The following is a 26,787-nucleotide window of genomic DNA, read 5'->3' as shown; positions in this document are numbered from 1 at the left end:
AAAAAAAAAAAAAAAAAAAAAAAAAAAAAAAAAAAAAAAAAGCATTTGAATTACATGTTCATATAAACACATAACAAATTGGATCTTCTGGTCCTGGGATGGAACATGCATGCTAGAGTCATGACATTGGTGGTAAACCCTCCTTGGCAGCAGACACAAAATGGTGGTGGCTTCAATGGAATGGCTGGTGGCTGGTTCAGTTTGGATTCTTGGACCTTCACCATTTATTATTAATATTATTATTATTATTTTAATTAAGGCTATTAGAGATCAAAGGTGATAATGAATGGTGAGAGGTGAGAAATCAAAAATGTATCCAACTGTAATGCAATTCCTTCAAAATACCCAATCTTTTTCTACCTTTCAAGCTGTTAGGCACACTTGTTATTTGCATCTACTGTAATAGAAATAAACATTCTTCTTTTAGTATTTGCCCTTTGCTGTGCAGAAGTATCACTGAAACAACACACTGAAAAATTAATAGTGCATACAGACCAGATGCATATTTCATGTGTGAGCTACAAAAAAGTGATAGATTTCAGAGGAAAATATTTACATTTTACGCTATGCTTAATTTTATTTGTTTTTGAAGTCCTAATTTGAGGACTTCAGTATTTTTACTTTATTATTATTATTTATTTTTAGAAGAGACCATTAAATTTCACTTTAAATATACATATATAAATATATGTGTTTTATATGTATGTTGCAGATATATATTCAGACATGTACACTGCCAGTGCTATATTCATAATGAATACTACGGAAACAAAATAATGTCACAGTGTTTACCCATCTATGTTAAAGTCACAACAGATGCAACTCATAAAATGGAAGCTCTACACAGCCTTTGATTTTGAAGAAAATGGAAAACTATATAAACTTCATTAAAAAAAAATACTTAAAATACTTTGCTAGAAAATGTAAGAAGATGCATTTGAAACAAGATGGAAAAACAGTGTCATACAAATATTAGCTGAGCATCAGTTACTTTGTATGCCATTGCTACTTTAAAACAAAACAAAACAAAAGAACCCAAACACACCAACTCACATTGCCCAAACCCTTTATAGATAATTTCAAGCTGTCATGTTTGAATATAATATGTTAACTCTGCATCAGTTTTCATGTGTCATCCTCCACCTTGGTCCAGTTGAAAATTACATAAGCCATAAATTAGCTTTAAACAAGCTTTGAATCACCCTGGAACTAGTTTTCAAATTAAAGAGCCGTCAGTATATTACACGGTACTGTCATTTTATTACCCCAATCAATTCTGTGTGGCCTGAGGTAGAAAGAAAATGGATGCTGTCTTCATTTGCAAAGGGTTTATCTCTTACACCAGGCTCTGAAAACATGACTGCAGTAATGAATTGGAAGCCAAAGTTACTAACAAAGACTTTTAACAGTAGCAAAGTAGAAATATTTGTCCCTCTTTAGACTTACAAATGGAAAGGGGAAAGAAAAAAAAAAAAAAAAAAAAAAAAGCTCCTTCTAAAACATGAAGCCAGCTTCTTAAGGCTGAAGGACTATGGGAAGAAATGAGTCTATTTTTGTTGAAGTGCCAAAGTGCTTTTAGCCTCCACGAGCATCATTTTTGTACTGCATTTAGTAGCCTTCCTGTGTCAGAGCAAGGTCCCTCTGCAGCCCAGGAGGCAGAAGATGCCCTCCTAGCAGCCGGCTGCTCTTGCTATCCCTTGTTCTTCCAGGTGCTTACTTGGGAAATCTTAGTCAGAATATGGTAAAATCTAGCAAGATGTCTGTAGTTCTTCACAGTTCCCGGGCAGACAAAGTAAAGCCCCAGGAAGAATGTACTGTTTATCTCAATCTACTTACACATGAGATCAATCACTTTGTCTTTCTTAGGATTTTACTCTGTGCTGGTTAATGAGGAAAGAATACAGGCTTTAAAAGTCCCACTCCACATCTGTAAAATTTCATTTCCCTTCTCTGTTCCTATTTTGATTATTTCCTCATGTTAATTTTCTTTCATATTTGACAATCTCCTCTCTTCCTCTGCCCTCTCCAAAGACACAAAATTACAAACATAGCCTTTAAGATACATGTGCTAACCTCCCGCACTGCCAGTCACAGAAGCAACACTTGTGCTGTCCTTGGCTATGTTTTCTTTCTCAGGAAGGGACAAAGATTTCTGTGTGCATAACACTGTCAACACAACAGCCTCTCCTTCTCATCTGACTCTGAAACTACTTCAGTTCACGAAACAAACCTGGATCTAAAACCTCTGCCCTCTTTTAAAGGCAGAAACTAAAGGAAAACCTTTTATAATTCTCTATTTTTCAAGTACAGAACCTTAATAACATTCTTTAGCCTCACACCTTTTGTTTGTTTGTTTTAATTAAACTCTGCAATACAGAAGAACTAGTAAAGTTACACAAAGTTTCCAGTAAATACCAATCTGTTTCAATTTCTTATCCTTCTAACTTTCTATAAACTACAGCACTGATAAAGCAAGCTTGCATCTTTGAAATCTGCCTACATTTCCAAGTGTAAAACCACAATTTCCCTTTACAGCTATTTAAAAATAAAGATGCTACTATTTATTGCTTAGCTTTCATTAAAACTGTTTGAACAAAGTATTAAAAGAAATAAGGTCATATGTTTTCTCAAGATGCTTTCTTCAAATTTAAAAATAAAAAAATCAATCAAAAAAAAAAAAAAACAACAACAACAAAAATGAACCAAACATTAATCTACACATACTTAAAGCTGGAAAGAGCACTCCCAAAATAATGTTTTTCATGTTTATTCTTCCAACTTTATCATATGCAAATAGAAACAGCAAACAGCAGAACATTTTACTATTTGAAGATGTCATCACTCACCAACCTCTGGAATCTGAATTAGTTTCCCCTTTCTAATTTTCCACATTTCCATTAGCCAGTGTACTATTCCTACCTCTCTGTGGACTGAATCCTCTACTTATAAAATTAAACTCTCATAGATCATTATATTTTCCTTTTACTTTCCCATCATTCAAAAGCTGTCTTTCAGTACTCACTTTTATGACCCCCAAAATCTCTGAATTCAATAACCAAATGTTAAAGCACTGTAATTAATAAAAATACATTAAAAAAAAAACAACTAGAATTAACCATGAAAATATAGGTTGTTGACACTAATCTCATCTCCTATACATAATGCAAAGGAGTACACCTTTCCTGTTACTGTCACAAACTACGACTAGTGATCACAGATACACTGTGACTGAAATTATTGGAAAAAAAAAAATATATATATATAATGACATAAGCATCTATTTGTATATTTGTATCACCAGAAATTTTAGTCTTTCTTCAATAAAGGGAAAAAGCCAATATCTATTTGTCTTGTGCTATATCCCCCATGTTTCAGATAACTTTGTAATTATCTGGTGTACCAGAGCAACAGATTTTACATGACTATCCTTTTGCAGGATATTAATATACTGGCAAGACTTCTGTACTACACTATTATCATTGTATATAACAGGAACTCAATACCTTTTCCTTTTCTGCTGATACTGCTTTCTTCCTAGTTATTGTTCTGATTTTTATTTTTTATTATGATTTAGGATAGAGCTATACACTATAGCCCCCCAAATTATTTTTATCCTAATTTTAAAAGAGTTTTAAAAGCTCTTTAAGACAATACATGATTTATTACTGCTGGATAGGGATATTTCATCTTCCCTATGTCCATTTGGTACAGCTCACATCTCCCATCTTTTTTTTTTTTTTTCTCTAAAAGAGGTAAGACCAAAAGTTGCATAACAAATTCTCAAATATATCATAAGCATCTACCGTAAGCGTGCCTCTCATTGTTCTGCATGTGTCATACAACTTGCAACAGCTGACTTCAGTGTATTTACAGAAAGACACTTGTATTTTACCCCTAAGGTTTAAAATACATTTTCAGATCAGCAAATGTCCATAGACATCTGCTATTAGCTGTGGAAGGAGCTGCTGCAACTACAATTGCTCCATGTGTAAGACAACATTTGGGTTTGCAGTCCTCTGTTTCCACGAGCGGTATTTCTTTCTTCAGCAATGGTCTGGGGCCAACCACAGCAGTATATTTATACAGTGTCTCCAAAAGATAGCTTTACTCCCCTTTGTTTGTATTTGTTTTCAAGACATGTTTAAGCCACCTCAAAATTTTCAAGCTCTTGGAGCACAGTGATCCAGCACCATTAATTTTGCAGTATGGCACAGCAGCAAACTTACTTCCACCCTTCAGGCCAAGCTGCCTATTCACACAATTTCTGGCCCAAGCAGTTTGCTTCTCCCCTCTTCCACAGCTTGATAGAAAGCGTACACAACATTCGCTCACAATACTTCACTAACACTTTGCTTGAACTAGAAGATTGGGCACTTGAGAAGATCTCTGCTCAAAAACCAGCTGCTTTATTCTAACAAAAATAGAACGTAGCTTAGAAAAGGCTTTCTTTCAAGCACACAATCTTCAGATATTATGCATCAGCATGCAGAGTGCGTCTGTCAGATGTTGGAACAAAGCTTTAAATTGTATCATCTAACTTAATTCTCAAGACAGGGTCAGCACATTCACTGAGCTTTTTTTTCTTTTTCCTTTGAGATGTCCTTTAAGTAATATTTATTTAGCTTCTTACATCTTCATCAGTACTGATTCTTACTTTTCAGCTCCTTGAAGTTCAGATTTTCCCAACATAACACAAAACAGAGTGATGTTAAAATGTGTGATCACCAAAAGCATCACAAAATTGTCAGACTACTTATTAAATCAAAATTGGTTTTCATCTCTCCCCAGTTCCAGATTTTTTTTTCCAGTAACAAGAGGAAATAAGGGATTACACAGTACATCATTCTTGCAGTCTGAGTTTATTACGCAAGTTTTATAGCTCCCTAAACTTTCCTCTTATGGCATCCTTATCTGCCTGTGTTTCAGAGGTTTTCCATAAGCACTCTGTCCTGCTCTGGGGGAAGGCTCTCTGTGTGCCCTCTCCATCCTTCTTTCAACTTTACCACAGCCGTAGGCTTAAATTCATTCTATTCCCTCCTCAGAGGGTTTTTGTGTATTCCTCCGTGTAGAATTTTCTCATTCATAACAATGCATGTGTGCTCGCATTTTCCCTTCTGTGCCAAGGGCTCCTCTCGCAGTCTCATTAATTCTTCCCATCCTGTTTCTCTCTCTCTCTAGATCCCCATCACCAAAAGGTACCATATTTTACTTTAAACTGGTAAAGCACAGAAACAAAACATTAATTCAAAACTATGAAATATTTTAAAAGAAATCAATCCATCTATATAAGAGCATTCATACAAAAATGTTTCTTATACCCTCCTATTCAGATCTCATTGTAACATCCTAATATGCCAAATTAAAAGATAAAACCTCACAGAAATCCTTTAACAAGCCTCAAACAATTATGTTAGGAACTCTATTTTGTGGGTGCCCCTGATTTATTCATTCCCACTAGTCAGCAGACTGCAGTAATTAAAGAAAATTTCCATGTAAGTTTAAACTACTCATACAGATACATACTCTTATTAATGCAAAATAGCCAGCTAAAACAAGGATGTTTTGTTCTGTCAGACTGAGCCACACTGACAAGGGACTATTTGCTAAAAAGGGAAGGAGCAGCCCAGTTGATACATTTTAAGATGTGACATTAATCAGCCATCTTTTGCTGAGCCTGCAGGAACTGAAAGGTCAAACCCAGTGCTGCTGCTTTAAAGCATCCTCAAAAAGACCTAGAAATTCCTCATTCTTCCCTAATTAAAAACACTGAAAATGATATATGGAATGATGAGGCTACATTAACTTAAAATGTTGACCTTAGTCCCTTGTTCTAGGAGGCATGAATATTTTCTTTTTCTTTTTTTTTTTTTTTTTAAGACATAAATCCTTTTTGTTTCCCATCTATATTTAAAACAAAATAAAACAAAACAAAACACCAAGCCCCTTATGTTTCAGTATAATGCTTAAATAACATTGTGGCCCAGATTCTTTCAGTTAAAAACATTTTGCACGCAGTGCTTATACAAATATGCAAATTACTAAAATTAATAATCTAATAGCATATATATGTGTATTAAATTTTAGGCTTTCTACCTTGAGACTCTACTGATACATAATTCCACAAAATCTGTTATTGAAATGAGAATGAAATAGCTTTTGTAGTCAATAAAACTAAAGCAGAAATCCCTTTGATACAGTGAACGTAAGAGTGATTTTAATAGTCACTTCATGCCTAAACAACTCTCTTTTGATGTTGCTTCTTCACATCTCCATTAAACGTATGTATCAACCTTAGAAGTATTTCTCCTTCCACTCCAATAATAAACACCAGATGGATCCCAAGCATCGTCGTGTGAGAGAGTAGAGAACATGTTCTGAAATGCACAAAGCTTCCTAATCGCTGGCAAGGCCTCTCCTGAAACAACCAGGGCTACCACGACTGGCTCCAGAAAGATTTGTGGAAGGGTAGCATGCACCTTCCATGTGAATGGCACATGTGAACAAGACTCCAGAAAGCACATGATGGAAGAAATTAAATAGTCCAAATGTAGAACACTATGGGCTGGATGAGTTAAAAATATTTTGCAGTTTAGATATATAAAAATATTTTGCAGTTTAGATATATAAAAATATTTTGCAGTTTAGAGCTTCATCAAAAGACCAAAAACAATTGAAGGTCAAGAATCAACTACGCAGTCCCAGGACAACACACAAGGAGAGTCAGGACATACCGACACCAGCACTACTGTGGTGTGACAGGAAGAGCTGTGGTGTTGGGGATCAGCCAGACAAGCTACACAGGTTTCAGAGACATTTCTGGTTTGGCCATAGAGACTGCATGTCCACCTCCAGCTCTGGCGTCTGCTGAAAGAACCCCAGCTTGCACACTTTGTGACCTCTCTATAACATGAACCAAAGCCCAGTAATTGGTAGCAACTGTGTGGTTTGCTTCAAAAATTAATGCCTGACCTTAACCAAAATGCTAAGATAAATACACACTAAAATACCTCAGATTAAGATCCATGAAAATGAGCACACCAGAATGCAGAACCATTTCAGATACTCAATAAGAAATGTTCAGAGTAATAGGGTATCTTAAATGCCATCTTTAGTTAGAATTCAGCAATGTTACCCTGAACTATCAAGAGTTTCACTCCTCTTGAGATTCACTGCACTGAAAGCTCTCAAGGGTCTAAACCCGCCACTGTGAATGTTTTGCTTTGTGTTTTGTTGTTGTTGTTTGCTTTTCCCTCCAAATAATAAAAAGAGAGACATAAACACATTTAAACTTCACTACCTTACTTTTAGCAGATGGTTTGATTGCTGCCCTAAATTCACTGGTCAGTCATTCAACCATCATAAGGCAGATTCTGGTTGACTTCCCTCTTCTGCTTAAGAGGGTTAAAAATTGTATTTATCAAGATATTGCCTAAACCATCTCACTGTTCTTTAGCTGAAGCAGGTAGCTTTGCTCGAAGAACAATTCACTGGGTAAAATGCTCCACTGTAGATTAACCAGGGTACCTCAGAAAGGATTTGCATTACAAATACTTTACTATTTTGTACCAAGGAGCTTGTTACAGGATCTGTCTATGCTGTACCAGAAAGTACATTAACAACTGCAGCTCTATAGGTCATTCCAGTGAGAGATGAATGACAGATTAGTAAATTACATCTCCCACATTTCAAACTTTTTTAAATTATTTTTTCATAATTAGCTTTTAAATGTGGATGATAGTGAAGACTCTTGAAGCTATCCTTGCATGAATATAGATATCATAACCTTGAAAAAGTTATTTATCAGGACAATAAACAAAGGTTTTTAGAATCATTTTGAATTCATTTTGTTCTGAAGTTGCTTTGCCTGTGGAAAACTTTCATCCTAAACAAGCAGTGGAGATACTGATATGATGTGCTAGAAGAAAACAAATTGAATATTAGCTCAATACATAATATACTTGCAAATATGAGTATCTGATATGTATCCTTATTTATTGCAAAGGATTGGTTACACATTTAATATTCATTATGTCAGTGACTGTATCAATCTGCTGACGCCCTTCTATTTTCAAAAATAAACATATAATGTGATTAAGCCACGCTAAGTACACTTCTGTGTCTTCCATAAATACTTGGGTTATGTTGCTATTTCCTTTTTGACACTTCTTTTCTTTGGATATTTATATCACATTTGAAAGGATACCATCTGCCCTTCAGTCTTCGTGAGATTAGTAGCTAGAAGAAATCTTGCTATCTACAGATTTCCATATAAATACATATATATAGAAATAGAAAAGGTACTGTTTGATACTGTTGAAATACAATTAAGACTTTCCAAACATGCTCAAAGGTGTTTCAAACCACTGAACCAGATAATAATTTTCAACCATTACCAAAGCCACATTTACTAAAAATCTGAGATAAACTTAATTGCTACCAGAATTTAACAATGCAATAGGCATTTTAAAGGTTTTGTGAAAATCTTTTGAAAAGCCACCTTAAAATTCCACACAATATTTGTGTGCTTTCTTGGTAGAGCTAATTATAATGCTCTTACAGTTATATTCCCACACAAGCTATTTGCTGAGCCAATTTTAAGGAGAGGGAACTTTTCTGCTACAGAATGCTAAAATTCAAGTGGTGAGGCACTCCTTTGCTCAGAAAGTGGCTGACACAGCACAAATCAGCAATGCCCAGCTGTCTTCCACAAAATGTCATTAAATGTGGCTGGCACTAAGAGACTCTCTATTTGAGAATGGCAACTAAACCTCACAACCACTATCTAACACTACCACAAAAAGCAAACCTCGACTATGAAAAATTCATTACTTGCCTAGCACATCATAAAACAGCAATTTCCCTTCCCCACTTCCCCGTCTCCTTTCTTTCTCCCAGTTCAGTATGACTGGATTTTGTCTAGTTAGCATTAGTAATTTATACTGATAAGTGACACAATAGTTTAAATAGCATAGATGGCAACATTTCTTTGAAAGCCTTTAAAATAAAATCAACCTTGAAAGTAAACATGCGGAGGTAATTAGGCAACTATGATTATGTGTTCAGATCCTATCCAGAGATTAACAATTAAAGATCTACCTCTTCCTCTATCATACAGAATATGATTATAGGTGATGTGCTAAGATAATTTGCAAGGTAATAAAGTTGGACTAGTTGTGAAGAATTAAGATATATCATTCTTCTTTAATTACATATAGTCTAGTTCTATATAAGACATAATGCAAGAAATATATATAACAGGTGAATAAATTTATTTCAGGCTTTCAATAGCAACAGTAAACTACTCTGCAAAATTAGAGTGGATAGGGATGTCACCAGAATCCAGATATACCCCTGCACTTCTCAGGATTCCTGTTGCTTGTTTTTATGTAATTGCAAAGTACGCATCTCTTGCTACTTTCCGTTGACAAACTTCATTTCTTTATGAATATTCAAATAAGAAAATATTACGTACTCTGCATTATGTTTTTACTCCTGCATTATGTTTTTACTCCTGCCCTCCTGGCAGCTTGTATCATGAAAACCAAAAATTTAATCAAGACTCAACAAGGTAAAAAAAAGGTCACTTACAAAACTACAAAACTGTTCATTCATATTTTTTTGCAGGTACTTTCAGAATCAACATGTGTTTTACTACTTAAGTAAATAACAATCAAAATTTGCAACTAGCATGTTAATAGAAAGTAGCAATGGTCAATTATAATGTATTGTTACATTTGTTTACTGCCAGTCTTCATAATTGATAATTATGAAGCCCATAATGATCAATACTCTAGGTTAAAGGCTGGATTGATGAAGTGAATGAATCTGTGATGTTTTGGCAGCTACAATTTGGTGACTTTCACATGCTAATATTTTTTGTGACTTCTTTTAGAAAGGAATGTAAAACTGACAAAACGTGGGTTAAAACTGTTATCTATGCATCTTTTATATTTCTATACAGCATCTTCAACATGTAAAATACATTGTCACAATGTTACTCAACAGCTGTAAATGTCTAGAGATCAATTTTGAAAAGCAAGAAAGAGAACACATCCAGATCTTTTATAAGGCATTCCTCTTGTCCTTCCCAGACACTACTCTTCCATCAGTCTTCTCACATACTTTTTAAGTATGTATACCAAAGAGGAGTTATAAAATCATCTTCCAATTTTGGGGTGCTGAATATGTGCTGTCATTTTTTATTCTCTAAGGCTGCATTAGCATAAAACTAGTTTTAGTGGCTTCATAGACATGATGCTTACTGCTTTTTGGATTTTTTTTTCCAATTGCAGACAGGTCCCAGCAGAGACTCCTTGCCACTCAGCACTGCACTAGTGGGCAACTTAGGCTGTAAATTCATTTTGTCATGGCTTAGGAAGTTTAAGTGATAATTCAGTACAAGAGCAATTTCCTAGATAAACTGTAATTGTAAGCAGATTTTGTTAGAAGAATAACCTAAAGAAGGTAAGAGGGAGCAGTGGCATTTCTAACAGCTGCCCAGTTAAGAGATTTTGCTTCCTTAATCATTACCTTAGGGGAGGTAATAGTTAGTCTATCAAAACTAAGCCGCATCTAAACTAGAACTTTAGATACTTAAACACTAGATTTTTATTCAGATCAGATGCATTAAAAATGTGTAGCCACTATGCTGTGTGATTTAAATTATTTTTAAGTCTGGCACTTTACTAGCACCAGGTGCCTCTTAAATGTTCCATTGGAAATTGGACATAGGTGGGTGTATTAACAAGAGTGAAAATTAATGACTGAGCTTGTTTCTAATTTCAGCCATCCTTGCTTGTTTTTACTTCATTAACTATTTTTAGTTGCAATAAAGCAAACTGTCAAGACAACTTCGGAAAAGCAGGACTACCTCAGTAATAATTTGATTCATGAGACACTAACAAAGCCTCTTGAAAAAATAACCCGCTTCATTTTACAGATAGTATGAGGTGTTTGTATCGTAACACTGAAATGAATCACCTTCTTCAGTATTATTTGATATATGTTTTCTTGCTGCTTGAAACGTTCACCATTATAGAAGGCATTGGATGACACCACTCATCCCCCACTAAGGAAAAGAACTGGTAAGAGTGTGCAAAGTTTCGGCTTTGGAAAAAATGTTGAATTGTTGGGTTATGAAAGAGAATTAATAAAGTTAAGTAGCAAGGGATTTCTTCAGACTCCTAGATAAGAAAACAGGGAAAAATAAAATGAATCTTGGAAATAAAATAAATTACATATCAATTACCATTAAACTGGGGTTTTACTGACAAGAATACCTATGTAAAACTGCTGTGCACACCGTTTCTATTATAACAGGATCTGATCAGCTTTCTTATAGCTTTCTTTTTGGCAAAGTTTAATGTAAGAACAAATTATGTATTTCACTTTGCATTCCTAATCAGTACTTTAATCTATCCCATTGTTATGCTTTAATATAAGAAACACATTTTCGCATATTATAACAACTATACATCATTAAGAGTAAGATCCCTGTATTTCAATTTCTTTAAACTTCTGGTTGGCATTAGATCTACTGTCCTCTGTGGAACCAGTCAAAAAAAGACTTGTTCAGAAAAGGTTATGGAAAAGAGAATGTTGCAGTGTATTGCCCATTTTTCACTGTACTTTTTTGATACAGTTAAACTGCACCTAGTAAGTAACAGGCACTAGAAGTCTAAGGATGTGGCAGTCAGTAACACGGGGTGTTTGGAACAGGTAGAATTTATTTTGACGTGAAGAAGAATTCAAATATTTAAAATAAACATCCATTCAAAAATATTTTTCAGTGCTTAGCTTCTTTTTCATTAAAACCTAAGCTTCCTACTTAGACTATGGGAATCTTCTTCTGGCAACTGAGTGTATCTGATTATTTGGATTAATTTGTGGATTTAATATCAACTAACTTTACGCTGAGCTTATCCTCTACACATAAATCAAGTTTCATCTTAAGTTAATTTCAAGGCTGATTATTTTTGGAACATTTTATCATATAAATTATTCAATACATTGATTTTTTTTATATACACTTGTTTGCCAGAAAATAACACAGGCTGTGCCAACTCATTTTTCTAAATACGATACCTGGGGGGCAAATACTAGAACACACTTGGCAATATTTCAGCCAACTGATAAGAACTACCCCACACTACAATTTCACCCTTTTATTTATTTTTTATTTTTTACTATCTTGTTAGTCAAACTCCTTCCTATGCCAAGGTTTGGCATTACTGAAGTTCTTAAAACAGCATGTAAGTGGTAAAGAACTTCTTTTAAGGTTTCTCACAGCCTTACACATTTGGATTCTTTTATCTTGTTCAATTTCAAAGAAATCATTTCAGGGCCAAGGTTTGACGTTTCATCACAAACCTAGAAAGACAACAATGACTTGAATGTAACCACATATTTTCCAGTTGCTATATATATAAAAAATCTTTTATTACACGGCACAAAACACGTCCCACTCTGATAGCATTATTCAACTCTACTCAAACAGCTTTAAATAAATGAACAAATACAAAAAAGTTTAACTGTATTGTTCATGATCACCATATAATAAAATAGGTCAAAACATCCATGCCTAAAGTGAAAACAGATTCTATCTTTATAAATGTAGTCACTTACACTATGCAATTTGTTATTCTGTAAACCACTTTGAAATACTAACTTAAACCTGAAGACAGTAGCATAAACTGAGTTTTTTTCCATTATATTCTGTTCTGCATGTATCAGATCTGTTAGCAGTATTCATTTGTCATTTTTCAGGTGCAATGTTGTTCACCCTGGTGGCAGAACATTTGCTTGTATGTTGTGTCCTCAAATGAATGTGCACTGACTAAATTAGGCTCACAGCTTCTTTATAAGCATTGCAGTCACCCTGTCAGAATATGCAACTGAAACAAGTTTGAATTAATACAAAGGAACTGTAAGAATAAAGATTTTTTGATTTATTTTTGTAAAGATATATTTTAAATATAACTTCTTAAAATCACATTGCACTGAATGGTATCTACAGAAGTACTATAAAACATATTTACAACACGATTAAGCATGCATATAATGGTATCAGCCTGTGCCAACCTCATATATTATATTCAAATAGGGATTTCCTGTATATGTAAATGTTAAAGACTTTGGCTACATCAGAAATGTTTTGTTCTGAATGCTAGTAAATACCCAGATAAAGTCTGTCCATGTAACGCTCATTCAATCATCTTCTACATGTACTCAAGCAAGCAGAATCCCTAAACTGTAACCCTTGCTAATCAGAACTGTCTAGCCTCCCCTCTATAGTCCCTGGACAGTAACAAGCAACTCCAAGGACAATTCATTCAAATTCAAGGAAAATGTCTAAAATAAAGGTGCAGTATCAGCATTTTACAAACAGGAAGCCAAGACCTAGAGAGAGTAACAATTAAAAGTTCTATTAAATTTGTTACTCGGTTTTCAATAGTCTAGACCACGTTATTGTGGACACTACTTTCAAAACACAACTTACATTATCACCTCCGCAGCTCTGAGAATTCAGCACTTTTTGCATGTCACGCCAAAGGATCCAAGCTGGGCAGCAGCAAATGAGAAAAAGATCCACACTAAATGTCTGAAAATTGTAACTTGTCTAGCTTAGGGGTAAGACAAGGGTAAAATTCAGTCTTCCAGTCACAACTCAACTACTTCAAACATAAGGGTAATCTTCCTTTTTTCTCTTCCTGAAACCAACCCTTTTTTTTTTTTTTTCAGATTTTGTAAAACCTAAAGACAGTGTTTTCTTCTAATACTCAACCCATATTCATCTCTTTCAGTGACCCCTAACAGCTAAATCAGAGAAGGCAGGGGTCCTATAGAAAGTAAATAAGTAAATAAATGAAAATCACAGCATGAACTAATTAAAGGCTATAAATTCACGCAATCACAAAAAGAATAAAGTGCTGCATGTAACCTTAATTTTGGTATCTCCTACATTTTGAGAGCATGAGATCATGTTTTTTTGGTTCTCCTGTTATATATACATATATATACATATATTTAAACACAGCTGTATGAAAGCATGCAAGTGTGCAAAAATACTCTCCAAATCTGAGATAAAGGAATAATGAAAAAGAAATAAATTCCATAACCCATGAGATTGACATCTGCTCAACTCAAGAACAGACAAAGAACTTCTACGCTCCTCATAGACCTTCTCAACCGCCCACTTCATGTTAGCATAAAATTCCATAGACTAAAGGAATTAAATTGAATTCATTTTTTTTGACCAAATCAACAGATTTGCAATAAATTTTACATGGTGATGTTTCAATTATGCATTTTAATGATTTTTAATTTAAAAAGACTATTTCCAATATTATATTCAATGTTTTAATATGATAGCATCCAATTACATTTGCTTATTCACTATGTGGAAGCAAGATATACCAAAAGAAATGCTGCTCCTTTGCTAATAAGCAAAATTATCCATGATTGCTTTCCAACACAAAAGGCGTACAAAAAATACTATTTGCCAGGGCTGGTGTGTCATGGCTTTGTCATTCCAGGAAATATTTCCTGAGGGGTTTAGATGAGAATTCTACGCGTATACACTGAAAATTTATTTCCACTGAAAAAATGCAATACAGTAAAAAGATGAAATAAAAGCAAACTAAACAGAAGTCTACAGGCAAGGCAGCTGATCTTGCAGCACTCAAATAATGACCTGACATGTACACTCTTCAGCTTTTTGCAAAATAGATTGTACACAAAGATGAACAGATCGAAACCAAAGTAGCACGGTCATTGTAACTAGCATGATATATTTTTAAAGTCTTTGCTGCCTTGGTACTTTGCAAAATTTTGAAATTGGAAGAGATACTTCAAACAGTACTTTTTAAAAGGGAGGCAATAGAAAGGAAACCTGAATAGCCATATCTTATGACAATGGGACTCGACAATGATGCCTTTATTGCACATAATAAACACATGGTCAGGCCACATTTACTCCTACTAAATATTACAACATCATAATAGTAAATAATATGGTTTGTTTTATTTATTTTTATTAAAATCAACTTAAATAAGGTTCTATATTCCTTCTGAATATCGTAAGTATCGGGAAATTTAAGATTTATAGTGATGTTTGGCAATACTGAAAACACACCATAGCCCTTTCTTTGGGTGGATGGATAATGTTACAGAAATGGAGAGTTTATAGCTTCACTTCAGCTTTCATGTGGCGTAACAAAATCTACAATGTTTTTGAGATGAGAGAGCTTGTCAGACCTTAGTAGTGAGCATCACCCATTCCATGAAAGTGACAGCGAGAATTACCAGCAGAGAAGCTGTTGCCCTCATGCCCTACAGCAAAGTCTCTCCCTGTCTGTTATTTGACAGGCAGGGTAATATGGGAATATGCTATGTTGGTGGAAAAACTGACACAATTGCTAGAGTCCTGTGACTAGTGTGAGCAAAATGGAAGCAGCATGTCTAACACTTGTGGTAGGTAACAATTTAAAGCATATGTTTCTTATTGCTACATTACATCTCTTACACCGCTGATACCTGCATGTGTTTAGTAACATCTGAAAATAAAAACACATTATTCACTGTCAGCGGTATGCAACTCTTACTGAACATGTCAAATTTAAAGTCGTAATTAGAAATTAAAAAGCAACTAAACCATTACGTGCTATGCACTATAATCTCCTCACTGAAATAGTGTAATTTACTTACCAATTGTTTTCAAGGGCCAACACTGCTACAGAAGATATTGTTGCAGAATTTTAAAATGTAAACTCTAGCAGTGATTTAAACTGGATCATAACAGATGAAAAATGTTGAAGGAATGAAAACTAAACAATGGTCTCCTTGGTAAAAGCTGGAAATTAAATCCTATTTTGCTGCTATAATCTGTACTAGAAACTTCACTGTGACATACCAAAAATTGGATTTAGTGAGTGACTGAGAGATTGAAATTGCTGGGAGCTCAGGACTGCAATTCATCCATAGGTCAGGCAGAGTGCAGCAAACCAGGCAACCTTCTCTACAGTTTTCCTCTTCCTAGCTCTAAGCATACATCTGAGGGAGTAGGCCCTCTAGCGAGGGGCAGAAAAAGCTGTATCACGTCAGCTCCTGCTGCCTGTGAAAGTCTGTGCAAAATCGTGGATATAGAATATACAATTCTAAAGCCACACAGAAAATTAAATGTGAAAATGATTAAGAACATAAACAAAGCCCTACACCTTTTACAACCATGTTCACATTAAGGAAGGTTTGCAACGAGTGTAACTCAATGCTATGTTGTTTGAATTTGTAATAGAGTAAAACAACAAGAAATGCTACATTAAAAAAGACTTTAAAACATACAGAGCAATACAGCTTTTCAGAGAAATTTCTCTGCTCAGTTTTGTGAAAAAGCTATGTGAACATGACTACATAAAACCACAAGGAGTCCCCACAAGACAATTTTTCAGTATCTTTCATATACATTTTCACTCAAATACAATTCAAACTGCCTGAATTTGAAAGTGCAAATGACTTTATTAAGTATACTCATTTAGAAGTCTCTGTGAATGAAAAAGAAAATCAGACACAATAACAAGTATTTTTTTTTAATTTGTAATAATCACTAACATAATACAAAATACATCATCATTCTAACAATAAACTTTGTTTACTCTTCAGAACACTGTGGTTTTCAACTTAAAACTAACACACACCCTGCACTAAATGAAGTCATTCATACTTAATTTACACAATAAAGTATTCTAAAATTTTTATCGGGTACATAGTGTACTAATCTCCTGGAAAACACATTTAGAAATTACAAACCCTGCTTTTTTGAGCTTGTTTACTCAGAAGAAGCCAAGAAAATTGGAGACGGAAATTTTAACTAACATTATCAAGAACACCTTTTAGTTTAAGCAGGTGACAGAAATTCAATAACAATTTTAATTCACTCTTGGAATGTCCATTGCATGTAAGTGGTATTCAAGAAAGATTGCTTGATGTCCAAACTGTAGTGGACAGCTAATTTCCGATGTCTGTCTTCATATCTCCTTACAGAAGAATTTGATTAACCCCCCTGCCACGTGAAACTGAGTACCATATCTTCCCAGTCGGAAAGGGACACTATCAAGTCAAAAAAATTATATCACTGCATGGACTTTTTGTACCTACTGTTCGTTAGAGTAACATCCAAGTAGGCTAACACACAACTTATAGCAGCACCTCTGCAGAGCTGTGTCGCTGTGTATCCAAATAGTGATTCAACTCCTTCTTACTTAAAATATTCTGCTAAATACCAAGAAAGTAGCAGAACAACCTGTCAAATTCTAGAGAATTTTAGAATGCTCTGATGTAGGTCTTTTGTTTGTTAACTTTGATGTACAAGATGAATTTGTAAATCCAATTATTAAAAATCAAGCGGAAAATGTCTCTTCAGAGGTTATGGTAATGACAGAAAAGAATGGCAGTACTAAGAAAACTGTGCAGAAAAGCAAAGAATCAAATCTTTATTTTTTTCATAAGTCAGAACTACAGAAGCATACTATTTCCGTCTATATTATGTGAGTTAATCTAGATCAGAAATTTAGTTCTGATTTTAAAATGTTGTACTTGATTAAGGCATACCAATCAACGTAAAGTATTAACAATTTTCACAATTTTAACCAGTGGGGAAAAGAAATATTTATTTATTCATTCAAATAAACTTCATTCTTTTTGAAAAATATATGTTTTCCATCGCTCCTTAGAGGTTTTGTTCTGTACTAATCCAGAAATACTTCCACTTGTCAATAACATTACCAATCTCAGTATAGTATTCTTACTCCTTTCTCAGAGAACACTATAATGTGAAGAGAAAACATTTAACTCGGATAATAAAATTATCTTTATTGATTATTTTCATTTTGCATACATTCTGTTTTTTAACCTGTTTTACAGAGAATCTGAAATCATTACTTTATGACCTTCTACTGTTTCTCAGTGCAGATCAGTTTCTAGCATTTTAACACAAACTTCAGATGCTCAGTAAGACTGCTAAACCAGCATACTCCAACTATTTCACAGGATGAATTAACTTACTTTGGAAGATGTAGAGTCACATTCCTGACAAATCCATCCATACCCAGTCTGCTTGGGAGACTTTTTCAAGGGAGGGTCTAGACAGCCAAAATGGTAGCAGAGCCTGCATTCATCACACCTACAAAAGAAAAAAAACATCTATGTATATAAGAATTTTATTTCCATTTCATTTAAAATTGAGTGTCTCTGCAACTCTCAGCACAAGATTTCTTGATCTATTATCATGGTAGAGAAAGTACATTTTCTATAAGTGGTATTTTCAAACACCAACATTTCAAGTAGGTTCTGCCTAATTTGGAATATTCCAATGCAGACACACACGCACCACCTTCATCATTATCTTATGTAAAAGACATTATTTAGGAGACTTGCAAATTAAAGAAAAAATATATAACCAACTCAATTTTTTAGATACATCAACGAGATTTTTTAAGAAGTTTTTTGTAATTTTTAAACAGCAACAACATTGACTTTTAATAGTTTTAAAAAATTTATTTAAAACATATTTTACTCATCCAGTTTTTCAAAGCCAACTGTCACATGCTCACATATTCAATAATTCAAAGTATAACTTACAGCTATAAATTTGATGGTTTTATCTGTGAATATGCAGGTGATAAATAAAAGCACAAAACATTTTCTGATTCTCTTTGAACACACAGGAAAGGGATGCTCATTTAAAAGGATTTCACTGTGATCTTTCACTTAAAAGGGTCCTATGCATCCAGAACAATTTTATGTTTTATTAACAAAGTTTTCATTAGTGTTTTGTACTATGTATAGTCCACATATGAAACTCAAAACATTTATTGTAACTATTCCTTGTTCACCCATTGTTAATGTACCAACATTGAAGAAATGCTACAGTATGAGTCCTTTAGGAAAGGAACTTTAAATTTGACAGTACAATAATATGCTCAAATGAAGAAAAACGTTTTAAAAGCAAATATTTTCGTACATCTTAAAGAACTTCACTTTATTTGCATATTCTCCTATAAATCAAAAATCATATAGTGGCTCAAATTGGAAGGGACCTCAAAGATCACCTAGTGCCAACCCCCCTGCCATAGGGGTGGCCACCCACTAGATCAGGTTGCCCAGGGCCTTATCTAACCTGGCCTTGAACACCTCCAGGGATGAGGCATGCATAGCTTTTCTGGGCAACCTGTTCCAATGCCTTACCACCCTCTGAGTGAAGAATTTCCTCCTAACATCTAACCTAAATCTCCCCTGTTTTAGTTTAAAACCATTCCCCCTTGTCCCGTCAGTGTCTGAAATAATCTATATTCTATATTCTCTCGTATGAAAAATAAAGCTTTTTAAAAATTTACTTCAAAATATTCTCTTCAAGAAATATCCCTAAACTCTGAACTAAACTAATACAAATGATCCAAAAATAAGAAATAAAGTAACATTTAAAAAAAGTTTCTAAGAATTCTCCTACAACTTTTTTTCTCTGGTTCCCTTGATGTTCATTTTCTCCACTACAAAGCATGCAAACATCACCAGAACACACAAGGTACCACAGGAGGAGGATTCAAATACCAGAACATCTTACTGTACTGACAGAATAAAATATTCAGTTGGGTTTTCTCCAGGAATGAGTCTCCAAAAAAAAAGGCAAGCATTTTAAGATTATGATTACTTAACCTAATTAAACCTTGCTATCAAGGCTATGCTTGCTAAGGAAACTGCCTGTTTTAGAAGGGATGTGTAAGACATGAGAAGTGGTAAGGGCACTGCTGGTAATTCTTCTGCTAGTAGGAATTCAAATCAATAATCTACCTGTTGACAGAGTGCAAGATTGGGCTGATATCGTGGTATACTCCTCTTAAAAAAAAAAAAAAAAAAAGGATAAACCACATTACAAACTATATATTTAGGTTTATATAGTAATAACTCAGTCTAAGTCCGGGAAAAAGAACACACTGAAAAGTGAAAAAACAGAAATCATTCTGTTCAGTTTTTAAAGACACGAGTTCTGTTGTAGAAATATATTACTTAGAAATATAAGCAGTTTTATCTCTTGTGAAAGGCATATTAAAGTAACAAAAAGGTTGAGAGTGGGAGATGAGATAGGTTATACTCCTACTTTTCAACAGTGTATCTGACCTTCAGCAAAAGATGAAACCTCCTTTGAGCCTCAATGTTCTCATCTGCAAAGAAATATATTTTTCCTAACCTATCTCTGTATCTAGAATCTTATTCATGCAAGCACTCGCATTTGAGCAGTGCTTACCAGAGTAAGCACTGAAATCTCCCTTCTTGTTAACTGAGACCCTCTAAGTAACACAAAATAAAGGATCACACTGTTTGTGAATGATTTGCTGCATTTCAGAGCTTAATCCTAAAAATCTACATCTGACTTCTAACAGCATTAATTCAGGTTGCATTTTGTCTGAAGCAACTACCTATATATAGAAGTGTTTATATGTTATGTTCAACAGAAACTGTTTCCCCTTTCTTCCATTTTGCCATCTCATCTTTTTTATTTTATATCTACAATGTAGTATTTCCTGAATCCACCTTCAGCCACGTTTCAGAAGTATGCTGAGGAAGTCACCAAAGGCTGAGCTGAAATAAACAGAACACTGTGAAAATAAATACAGAATCCCCATTCTAAAGCTGACTGTTTTTAATATACATTGTTATTTTTATTATTTCAAAGCTGGTTAGTTTGGCAGAATCAAAATTGGATTTTCTTAGAATCAGTTAATGTCTGAAAGTTTTCAGATACTAACAGCTTCTATCTGCATCTGAGAAAATAAAAATTACAAAAGCATATTCTCATGTATCAACATTTAAAAAGCTGCATGACTAATAATGAGGTTAAACCAAATATTTTTAAACAGTTCTTAATATTGTTTTATACTGGAATACAGATTTTTTATTGTGGAACACAACTCCACAGAATGTGAAGCTTCCCAGCATGACACTGGGAAATTGGGATTAATACAGACTGTACCTTGGTTAAAGGCAATGCACTAGCTGTCTGGCAATTCTGTTGTCTGCTGACACTGAATTGGGGCAAAAAGTAAAGCTTACACACATCTTCGTATAGAAAAGAGAATGGGTATTGATAATTCCTAACTCCAAAAGAAAACCTTAAACCTAGGTTAAAATGGTAGTGATAAAATGAAAAGAAAATACATACTAGTACCTGTGTTCTTTTGTCTAGCAATATAAAATGACACAAAATCCACTGTCAGACTCAGAAAGTAAGAAACAGACACAAAATAAGGAGTACTTTCAAACTAAATTAGAGAATGAAATTGTTGGGTCACAAAAGGTTTCACGCTGACAGCCTCCCAGTCTTTCAGTAAATGCCCTCACAGAGCAATCACAACATGGACACTTGCAGAGCAAAGGAGCTACACTGCATTGTTGGTTACAAATACCATCCACTTCCATCTTAAGGATGGTTTAATAGTACAAGTTAAGCTATTGGGCTAGGAAAAAAAAAAAAAAAGAGAACACAAAACAAAGAAACCCTTCTGCTGCTTCCATTTTAAGTCAGTTAAGTTAGTTAGAATTGTTAACCTTGCAGATTCAAGGTCATATTTTCAAAACTGTTCTAAAACTAGCAAATGTTTTAACTTACTGTTATTTGTAGATAGCCTTTTTCATGTTTAAGTACATGAACTATAACTATAATTAAGCGCACAGCCATCTTCAGTGGTCTGGCTAGAAGTTGCACTTAAAACTTTGTGAAAATAAGAGGTCCACAAAAAGATAAGCTAAACTAACCTCCTAAATTACTTTTAAGGGACAGGTCATTGCTTACTATCAATGTTTTAACAAGCTTGAAATCACTTTATGCATCAAAATTAGAAATTGCTGTGTTCCTCATCCCAGCAATTAATGAAGATAGATATATGACCACTACATACTGAGAAAATGGGGTGTGAAGAAGAAAGGTGAATTCTGAAAAACTAGGTTAATAAATTGAATAATAATAAAAGAAAGTATTTTTCACTTAAAAGGATACAGAATACAAGTCATCTACATCTACACAGCAAGAAAGCTTGATTAGGCATTTCCATACCTGAAATATGTCTGTTTTGCTATATAATAAAGCGATCTCCATCTGCTTATGCCCTTGGATTTTTTATTATTAGTTTTAGCAGTACATCTGGCTGTGATCAAGCCCCACGTAACTCTGCATTTTCCTGTTCATAATTAACTAATTATCCTCTAATCAATAGTGTAGATACTGATTTTACAATGTAAATGAGATAAATGAGATAATGGCTGGGGTCAATCTCATTTTATTTACAAAGCCCAGCACACACATCCAATTTATTACATTGCATCTACCTGCATAGGAGAGAGGCTTATCAGTTGGCCTGCAGAAGTCTTCATGTGAGAACTGTGCTTTCACAGATGAACAGCGAATGCAAAACCTCCCCATCACTGGCACATTTCTAAGCCATATAAAACCAAAAACAGCTGACTCAGCCAAAGTGAAGGAACCTATTTTGCATTCACTAAACAGCACTGCTCATCTATAGCCGCAAAAAGTAATTACCTATATGTCCCTGAAACACAACATTAATAAGCTAATCTTTAAATACAACTAATCTTTAAATACAACTTTACAAACATGCTTCAGAGACCACAGAAAATCTCTCACTTATGTACACATCATTGCACATCGTCTGCAGTGTCATGCCAAAAGGTAGCAGGCTGAATGGAATACAAAACTGCATAATATATGTACTACTCCCTATTTGTCACAACAGCTTAGAAAGATTTAATGGAGAAAGGACATAAAACTTTGATACGCTACCAAGAAACCATCATTGACACTAAAATTCAAAAAAAAAAAAGTCACAGATTAGCCTTTCTCTGGCAAACTTAGAAATAATTAGATCAAAATTAGAAGTAATCTAATCCAGAATTTTTAAACTCTCAGAACTACAGTGGGACAGGTGCATATGAAGTCTCCCATTAGTTGGGGGATGCAACATGATAGCTAAACCAGCATCTCTGTGGATTTAACATAAGTATTGCTACACATCTTTCCTTGTTGGCTTGTGCTGGACCCTGTTTCTGACTGAAGGCTCTAAACACCTGAGGAACAGATGCTCCTTCTCAGACAGTGGTCTTTCTTTCCCCTCTAATCCCTCAGTGCCCGTGTGCTGAGCCACTGGAACTGCAAACAGCTGGAGACACAAACAAGGAGTTCCTTTCAGATTGCAGCACATTCTCGTGTTCAGATAAACACCTTAACAACAGCTATGACAGTTTAAGGCACTGATATCACGTTGCTTTCTTGTTACTGGTTGTATGACAAACCTGGTGAAAAGGAGCTCCCTTCCAAGCTAAACCACTCTGTGATTACAAGCATGTAAGCACCCCCCATCCCCCAGAAAACAAAGTAAGCTGACACAGCTCAAGTGAATTCAAACCACAGAGCCCAAGATAAGTGACTTTGGGCTGAAGCAGGTGAACAGTGCTTCTGTGACACCTTAAGTGTAACTGGACCACGGAAGTGACAAATTCTGGGTGACAGGAGTGAGTACTCAGGGGTAGGCTATAACAGCACCTCCTACATGTGATGTCAAAGAATTCACTTTCCTGTGCACCCTGATATAAAGAAGAAAATTAATCAAAGATGAAACGGTGATAGAACTGTACAACTGTATATTTACTGCAGCTGTTTATGCTGTCTGGAAAGTAAATTTCTTCTACTTACTGAGAGAAGGTCCCCAAAACAATATAACATTTTCATTATGGAATATATGGAAAGTATTCTTCTTTTTAGCTTTCTCTTCTGACATCATTTGAAACTTGGTGAAGCTATTTCAAGGCTTCATATCTTACCCTGCCATTCTACCCCCAAACTCTTCAACTCAGCCTCATGCATTCCAGCAGAAATTGCTTGCATTTTGCTGTGATGTGTCATAGACCAAGCACGCAATAAAAGTGATGCTGTGCTCTATTTACTCTCATTGAAGAGTTCCTAAAGGTCTTACAAACTCTTGTTTTCAGACTGATCAGACAGAACACTGTCAAGATTAGCAAAAGAGAAAAACAAGAAAAAAAATCCCTTCTCTATAAGTGGCATAAAATCTAAGAATAGATGGTCAAATCTTGCTATTTCTGGCCTACAAGAGAGTTTTAAGAAATAATTAGGACCAGGGTAATTTAAAACAGTCCTCTCACATAGACCAATAAAGCTTTATATGATTTTAGCATCTGGCATGTGACATATTCCAGTGCTGAAATTCTTCTGTGAAAGCACATGTATTCAGTGCTGAATATAAAGTGGGATATAGCCCAATGATATGGCCTCTTCAGACAAAGGAGCTCCAAAGATACTCAAAATTCAGCTGGATATAACTCTATGGATTGACCTTTGTAGTCAGTTCTGCTTTGAGCGGGCAGTCAGCACAGATGCCCTCCAACCTAACTTTTTCTGGGATTCCAGTATTTTCATAATTATGATTTAAATTAAGCTAAATGTTCTTTCTAGGAAGGATAATGGTTATGGTATTATGCAAAGTAATTAAAAGCCACTTTCAAATTTCTATTATGCTAGATACAACGCAAGCATACAAAAGGAAGTCCGTGACTCCCACGGATGATGATGGCAGATGAGACAACAGACTATTTTTCTCTTCTGTGACACCTGGATGTGAGAGGGCTTGGCTACTGCAGGCAGGTAAGAGAATATACCAGAAGTAAGATTTTTTTTATGTTTTTTTTTTTTTTTATTTTTATCTCCTACTACTGATGAAGACAGTATTTGGGCAAGGTACCTCATAGAGCAGGACTAATTTTCAGATCCCCTCTCTGCTAATAGTAGTTTCAGGATAAAGTACCTAGATGGCTTTGGATGTGAGAAACTGCATACTAATCTCTAATTACTCCAATTTCTGTCCCAACTCAAGGGGATTAATAAAATGACCATTTTTTTCTCTTTAACGTACAATAACCTTGTGGAAAAACCTGCATACCCTCAAAGAATCCGTGCTAAACTTTTCAGCATCTGCTACGTGAAATGAGGTTTTAAGCAAATCCTGTATTTAGCACTAGTTACAATACATAAAAGCATGACTTTTTATGGCCCTGACAGTTAGGAAAAAGTTCTACTTTAAAGGAAAAAGCAAAACAAAACATCCTGCCTATAAATTTAGAAAGAAAAAAATACTTTATATTGCTTCTACTGCCCCCTGATACTTATCATGAAACTAAACACAAAGTACTTCATTTTAACAGAACTAAAAAAGTGTCAATTATTTATACCACAAACAATTGAAAGAAAATAAGCATTATCTGGCAGACATTTGTGTAGCTAAGTTTATTATCTGAACCCAAAACTGCCATCTCTCCTACTTCCTTTTTAAGTTATGTTTTTTACTACTAAAACAAACCAAACAAAACAAAAATTCCCAAATCAAAAAATGTAACACTATTTATGGGCAAGGAGAGATCCTGAACTCACTATCTTTATGAGACACTTCTATGTAATCCAGATTTTTTCTGAATGATCAGCAATTGATCTGTTTCATGAAATTTAGTTGGCATGTATGCAATGATTTGTATGGATGCTATAAAGAAACTTTATTTGCTATACCTGTAAATGCACAGCTTCCTTTCAGCATGAAGTGTTCATTTTTTTTTTCTCTCTCTCATAGTACGTCCACACTACAAAACACGTGGCTTTGTTAATTTTGCAAAATTCATTACGGGCCCATATACAAGGGGAATACACTGATGTAAACACTACATCAAATGTGTTTGTTTTTGTTAATATTGTACAGCTCCTTTTTAGAACTTAAATTTACAGTATTTTTTAAGTTCAAATTAAGCATTTCTTTGAAAATAATGCTTCCAATACACATAGATAACGCTATGCAGCCCCCAAAAGTGCAATATATATTTTTTTTCTTGGAAAGAACAAGAAATTCTAAAAGGACCGGGATGACCTCCACTAACAAACTGAAAAGTGCAAAATTCAAGAAGGCTATTAGCAAATACTGCATTAAATTTTCTGAAGTACACTCTAATCATAATACATGATTGCATCTATGGTGCCATTCTCAGGTGTTCAGACTAATACACCTAGCTATACTGAATGGTGTATTGTTTGTGAACTATTACACAAGTCCCATTACAGATTTGAAGACTGCCACCAAATTCTTTCAGAAGGTGAAATATTGAATGCTAACATCTGGCTTTCCAGAAAAAGAGAGGCAAATGACATAATAAATCATTTGAAAGTGAGAGAAAGACTGAAAACTAACTTAGTACCTAATATCAAAGAAAGTACCAAGAAAAGTAGAAAATCCTACCAAGACACTCTACTGAGAGACAAACGTACGAAATACAGAAGGAAATCCTTGGGGTATCAAGCATGCCCAAGGGAGTATCAATAATACTCAAACCAATTTTTAATACGCATTAGTCTGTCCTTACTAACCTCCAATAGCAAAGATTACTCAACTTCCTTAGCTTCTCTAGTGCAAATATTGTTAGAAAAAAACTTTCTATTGCCTAGCCTAAAGCATCTTGCTACAATTTAAGACTTATTTCTGGTCTGACCAGAGCTGAAGAACATTTTCCCCCCTTCTTTGCAACAGCTTCTTTGTTGTATTTCTATGAACTTAAGACTGTTTGAAAAAAAAGGGATTCCCCAGTCTTCTCTAAATTAAAGAAATCTAACCGTTTTAAGCTTTCTTCTTCACCTAATTCTCCTGTAGTCTTCTCATCACTCATTCTGTT

At 34.6% G+C, this 26,787-nt stretch overlaps 1 protein-coding gene across 8 annotated transcripts in view; it reads right to left on the bottom strand.

The window, feature by feature from the left end:
- The window catches only part of PHF14 (PHD finger protein 14), a 167,221-nt gene that overhangs the window by 41,741 nt on the left and 98,693 nt on the right, over positions 1 to 26,787 (bottom strand). For 3 of the 8 annotated variants that reach the window (XM_035316865.1, XM_035316867.1, XM_035316868.1), the window contains exon 17: positions 18,058 to 18,175. In XM_035316865.1, the coding sequence (XP_035172756.1) occupies positions 18,058 to 18,175 (118 nt within the window). Of the gene's footprint in view, positions 1 to 7,875; positions 7,883 to 11,969; positions 13,561 to 15,849; positions 16,033 to 16,510; positions 17,104 to 18,053; positions 18,176 to 26,787 lie in introns of those variants that run through there. The other 5 variants (XM_035316872.1, XM_035316873.1, XM_035316871.1 and 2 more) reach the window with 5 other exon arrangements.

This window comes from Oxyura jamaicensis, chromosome 2 (genome assembly GCF_011077185.1).
Source record: "Oxyura jamaicensis isolate SHBP4307 breed ruddy duck chromosome 2, BPBGC_Ojam_1.0, whole genome shotgun sequence".
Classification (NCBI taxonomy): Eukaryota; Metazoa; Chordata; class Aves; order Anseriformes; family Anatidae; genus Oxyura; species Oxyura jamaicensis.
This window is presented reverse-complemented; position numbering and strand designations above follow the sequence as displayed.